Raw genomic sequence first — 5,954 nt, 5'->3', positions numbered from 1 at the left:
CTTTTCCTATACAACTTTTTTATTTTATTCTTGTGAAGTATCAGGGGCTCAGTTAGGATTTTTTTATTTATCAAAATAAATTCTTGTAATTGGTCATTTTAAATATCATCTATCGTGGAAGTGTATGAACACCGGTGACAATTTTTTTTAAGGATGTATTGTGGATTTTCATTATTATTGATCGATAGTTGTTGAAGAATTTAGTTTGGTTCTTAAAAGTAAAAGTTTGGTTTGTTAAATGCTTTTAAGTTTAGGATGATGTCATTTGGAGAGACGTGGAGAGAAAGTTGATTTCTATTAGATGTCTTTATAAAATTAAGGTTTAATTAATCCAGCTCTTTAAACTATTTCATAATTTTTAAATATGTTCCTAAACTAATATAATTGTTTTTTGTCAGGTAGCTTAGTGGTTAGAATTCACTTTATAAGGTGTGAATAAGTGGGGTGTTCGGAGTTCGAACTCCACTATCAACTGAACTATGCTCACGGGACAAAATAATATAATTGTTATTGAGTCCGTAAGTTATTAAATAATTTTCTATTGCATTCTTCCGTCAAATGATTGTTAGTCGATCGTTAATCGATGCTGACTAAGCATGTGACATGTCAAGCAAATTTACACATGTCCATTTTAATTTCCACATCATTACTATTTTACTTTTTTTTAATATAGGAAAAAAACATTTCATTTTTTTTTACGAGCACTAAAAACAAATTGACTATATTTATTTACAAGACAAAAAAAATTATTTAACCCTTTTTTATGAATTTAATGGTTATGCAACGACCGTGGAAATTATTTTTACAATGTCATCCAATTCGCTATAAAGTGTTAATCCTTTTTTTCTCCTTGTAAATTATTTTTACTAGCTTAATATTAATGGAATAACATTAATGTTTAACATGTGTCATAAGAACACAAGTTAGTACGACCTTAATTTAATTGTTATTAATTACTCCCTCCGTCCCATATTATAATAAAAAAAAAAAAATCACATTTATTAAGAAAACTAAAACATAGTAGTTTGTAACATAGTTTTTTGTGTTATCTTTGAAATAAATTTTATAGGAAGATGTAAAAACAATTTTTATTGGTAGTTGATTATAGAGAAAATGAAAAAAAAAAAAAAAAAAGGGCAAATTGAATGCACTTTGTATTTAATTTTGCTTTGAAAAAGTTATTTTTTGATACAACATAATTAAACATGATAAAAGTTAATCCTTTTTGCTTATATAAATGGAGGGAGCATGTTTAATGACATGACTTGGTGATCTTTGATTGCATTTTACTTGTCAGTGTATTATCGTTTTGATGGCACTCTTCTTGATCAAAATACAGATGACAAATCGACATAAGGTTAAGGGAAATTCACGTTGCATAGATCCTACGTTCAAAAATCCAATGGGGTTCTATGTGTATGAGACTCCGAAACACGATGTAATTAATGAATTGAATATTGGGAGATTTTTGGGCAGTAGAATAATTAAGTTTGCTTTGCCTATGAAAGAGAAGAACAAAATCATTACTAGAGTTTTGATCCCATTTCGAAAAGCCTCGATCTACTTGCAACAAAATCCTTAATGTCACAGCTCAAGTTAGAGGTAGGCCAGGTTTCACTTGGATGTCATTGGTGCATTTCTTTTTATCTCTCTTAACTATTCGTTCTCTCGTCTAAATTTATTTTAATCATTCATTCATCTTTTCCTCTCATCTAAAATACATTAAAGGCACCAATGGACCCCAAGTGAAATCCAAGGTAGGCTACATATAAACTTGGGAATAAAAAAGGATGCACAATTACGCTTGTCAGAAGGATGCACAATACCAATAATACAGAAAAGCAAATGACTATGTATATGAATAGTGAGAACGAGCCCTCGATGGGGAGGAAATGAGAAGGTCATTGTAAGGGCGGCAATGAGAAGGTAAAAAACATCCCTTGTCCACAGTCAACTAGAGAGATTGTCATTATAAAGCATTACCTCATTTAACACCAAGTATAAGAAATTTAAAAGGTCCACCGAGAGAAAAGATAACGAAAAATAATTTGGAAACTATTGGAAAGGAGATCATTGTTCGTCAAACTCATGCATGTGGTCTAAAAGGTAGTTGGCGGCCAATTCCTCATTTTTGTTGCAAGCAAAGAACACCTCCAATACTATAGCACGATCAAAACCCATTGCTTCAAGCTGCAATAAGAAAAGAAACATCACCACCCGCATAAATTACAAAATACAGAGAAAGGCTAATTGACCCTGATGTTCATAGGACATTTTTTACCTAACACAACCCCGCCTAAGACTCAAATATATGCACAAAGCCTAATTAACAAATGTATAATGTCGTACAAATACCTAGACAAACTCGATCAACATATGTAGGGAAAACAGTTTGAGAAAATACAATAAATAGGTGACGGTAGTATATACAGGTGTTGTTGCCGTCCTTACTCCTTATAATCTTAATAGGTTTGACAAGAAAATGACAGATCGATTAAGGCATCTTATAGTGAAGAAGTCAAACTTACACGTTCAATAGCTTGGCGCTCCTCGGGTGTGACAGTTACTGATTGTGGCATGCCAGCAGCCATCTGTCCCAATAGGTTGTTCCTAAAGCATGTTGAAAGCCAAAAAGTAAGCCAATGGACAGGTATTTTCAAGTAAAAAGGATAACAAGATCACCCATTCCAATATACAAAAACAATTATAAATAAATCTGCGAAGAACAATAATAGATGACTCTCACCCTTCTCCGCCCTCCATAGGTTCATTTATCAGGCGAAGGAAGTCAGCCTGATGATCCCGAATCAATCTCATAAGATGAGGATTTTGTTTGCCAAGCTCCTGTAGCATGGGCTGCAGCAATAACAAGAATCAGGGAATCCACAAGAGAATATAAGACATAACTACTAAGGTGAAGAAGAAAACCTGCAATATTTGTGGATTTGCCTGCACCATAGCTCGCAATGCTTGGAACTGGAATGAAAACGAAAAAAAAAATGATTAATCTATTTAGAACATACCTATAAGTAATAAATTCAGTGCAAATGCAGCACAGGGAGAGAAAAATAATACTTGTTGACTATTGCGTAGAAAATCCAGAGAGCCGGCACCAGCAGCACCAGCACCAATATTTGGGAGGCCCTGTAACATACAGTTAAGTATACCACCCAAAACAAATTTCTTTTTTTATTTAAAAATAAAAACAGCGACTGTTACCTGGGGAAAGAGGTCTAGAGGATTGGCATTAGGTCCACTTGAGGTAACAGGAGCAGGCTGAGCTGCTTGTGGAGCTGCAGCTGCAGCCTCAGGATTCACAGGTTGTGCACTTGCAGGCACTCGGGCCACTGCTGGAGCTTCAGCTTGTTCAGGTATACCCTAAATTTATGAATAATATTTTTAATTTAAATAAAAAATCAACCAAGCAAGCCAATATCATGTAAGACTCAAACAACCGAAACAAGATACGTAAGTATCATCAAGAAATAACAGGAATTCCAAACCGGTAATTGTAATATATAGCAAGATACAATCATTAAGAAATTCAATATCTAAAATCTACTTACTGAATACAAATATTCAACCGCTCTCTCAGGGTTATTGAAGGCAGCTCGAAGAGCACGAATTACAGTATCCCTATCCCAGCTTCCTCCTCCCATATCTAGGATTTGTTGAACTGTTCCCTCCAAGTTGCTACCGGCAACCAGATTAGATGCAGCCTGCCCATAGACATCAGAACCTTCCCTGTTTCAAAAAATTTAATCTTTTAGCAACATAGTTTAATGGAAGAATCAAGATAATGGTACAATTACCATTTTCAATGTACAAAATTATAGAAACTATAAAGACCAAATTCCAAACATTAAAGTAAACCGAATATTTACGTAGCAGTTGCCGAAGATATAGGAGCAGGAGCTGGAGCTGGGGAAGGTGCAGCAACGGATGCAGGCCTGTCAAATTGAAATGAAGATTCAGAGTTTATTTAAATGGAACATGATATGTAAAGATAATTGAACCAAACATATCTAAACAACTCAAGAAAATGTCATGTAAAACAAGTCACTCACGGTGCCGCAGTTGCAGCAGGAGCTTGAGGTGAAACAGACACTGGGGGGGTTGAAGTAGGAGCAGCACTCGTCTGTGGGGCCTGCAAAGAATACATAATTGTTAGATACTGTTTTCAGTTCCTGTAAATGAGTAATATCCTTCTTTACTATATCCCAGCAAATATAACAACAAAAATGATAGTAACATGAGCAATAATCATAACACATCAAACTTCTCTCACCTTCGCTGGAGGAGCATTTGAAGTAGTAGACCCTTCACCAGACGCAGGCTTACTCTGCCATATATTAAAAACATAGTTCTAGTTTAGTACTCCGAATAGAATATAACAAGCACTAAGGAATGAAAAGGTAATAATGATTTCTCATTGATATAGCTCAACATAACGGACTCCAGTTATATAATTAGGGTGGATGAATTCCAATAATGCACGATGGGATCTCATCACCCAATTATGGCTAAATAGACAAAACCACAGACCCATAGGTAGATGGGGTAAACTGCACTTTACGATAGATCTTAACCACTCCAAATTCTAGTATTACAATTGGCATGTGAGATTCCACACACCAACCAACCAAAACCCAAAAATAATAAAAATTGTGAAGCAGAAGTAGTCTGTAAAGTTCAAATACTGTGTTTGCAACAAAATAACGGAACATTTTTAATAAGTTCAAAATCAATGTAGTTTTCGAGACGGAAAAAGAGATAAAAGAAAGTTTTACCTTTGAAAGCATTATCACAATGAAACTATTTTCAGCTACTTTATTTTCCTCCAAGGTGGTACCATCCTTCAAAACTTTCCCTTGATGAATAAGCATTTGCTGTGCAGCAGGATAGACATCTACACCTTGAACGGTTTCTATATTTTTCTTCACTGCAGAAATCTGATGAGAATATTCGCAGTTGGTAAAATAAATATAGCAGAAAAACAATTGTGGTTCAGAATAAAACCATGGTAGAAAATTAAACACAACCAGCATAACTATCAAACACCACAGTTGCGAGAGCGAGGTAAAATTCACTAAATAAGGCACTGCCCTAAGTTGTATGGCCAGTATCACTTTTGACAGTCCATTAAATAATAACTTGTTTATGGATGGTGTTAGTATTAGCAGTGTATAAAATTTATATATGCTCAATTATAGAAATTCTCATGGATATTTGAAACTATGAAGCACCAAAACTTCTGATCGAAGGTGTGTCATGTGACCGGTGTTTGCCGTGTGTCAGTGTCCTGGACTCCTGGTACTTATGAAGAGATGTTTCTTATAGCATAAACAATTTCGATATTCCTAGAAAGTAATGATACAAACAGAGGCAATGTGGAACTAATTCACAATCATGTGCTAATAACCAATAAGCAAAAACTTAACAACAAATTTCCCATTAAAAATCATAATTCATTAAGAATTCATCAATTCCACATCATATTCTACATACCACATCGCAATCATAACTTAAACAAGCTGAATTTCAAGTTCAAGTACCAAGAAAATTCAAATCAACAACAAAAGTCAATAATTAACCGAACAGGGAAAAAAACACTAAACCCTAACTTAACTAACAATCAAATTCAGTGATCTCGAAAGAGTCACAAATCAAATAACAAAACGCAATTCTTGAAACAAATAGAAATCACAAAATTCAGAACGAAATTGAGTCGAAATCAGAGTTTAAGGGAAAACCGTGTCTTGAGGCGTGACTTCGATTTCGAAGTGAGTTCCTTTAAGAGTTTTCACGAAAACCTTCATCTTCGATCGCCGCAAAGAATAGCTTCGAAATTCGAAACTAGGGATTCGAAGACCAAAACGACGACGGATAAAAGAAAGAGTGAAAAGGCGCAACAAAATCTTTCTTCTCTTTCTCTCTGCGATTTGAAACAAGAT

At 34.6% G+C, this 5,954-nt stretch overlaps 1 protein-coding gene across 1 annotated transcript; it reads right to left on the bottom strand.

Annotated features, from left to right (window-relative positions):
• Window positions 1-1,829: 1,829 nt before the first annotated feature.
• Window positions 1,830-5,954, bottom strand: LOC25485511 (ubiquitin receptor RAD23c). The gene is made up of 12 exons (XM_013614741.2): window positions 5,754-5,954; window positions 4,791-4,952; window positions 4,289-4,342; window positions 4,068-4,147; window positions 3,885-3,950; window positions 3,567-3,744; window positions 3,220-3,378; window positions 3,076-3,144; window positions 2,929-2,976; window positions 2,747-2,856; window positions 2,529-2,610; window positions 1,830-2,190 (listed from the first exon to the last, which is right to left on the bottom strand). Exons 1-12 carry the CDS (start codon window positions 5,817-5,819, stop codon window positions 2,071-2,073), a joined length of 1,194 nt encoding a protein of 397 aa, XP_013470195.1. The 5' UTR covers window positions 5,820-5,954; the 3' UTR covers window positions 1,830-2,070.

Source organism: Medicago truncatula, chromosome 1 (assembly GCF_003473485.1).
Source record: "Medicago truncatula cultivar Jemalong A17 chromosome 1, MtrunA17r5.0-ANR, whole genome shotgun sequence".
NCBI lineage: Eukaryota > Viridiplantae > Streptophyta > Magnoliopsida > Fabales > Fabaceae > Medicago > Medicago truncatula.
This window is presented reverse-complemented; position numbering and strand designations above follow the sequence as displayed.

What these genes read in the sequence shown, in the direction of transcription:
- LOC25485511 (XM_013614741.2), bottom strand. Translation starts at nt 5,819, where the DNA reads ATGAAGGTTTTCGTGAAAACTCTTAAAGGAACTCACTTCGAAATCGAA. An exon ending in ATATCTTCGGCAACTGCTAC is followed by an intron (nt 3,745 to 3,884) that starts GTAAATATTCGG and finishes TTTTTGAAACAG; the next exon opens with GGAAGGTTCTGATGTCTATG. An exon ending in CTCTAGACCTCTTTCCCCAG is followed by an intron (nt 3,145 to 3,219) that starts GTAACAGTCGCT and finishes TGTATGTTACAG; the next exon opens with GGCCTCCCAAATATTGGTGC.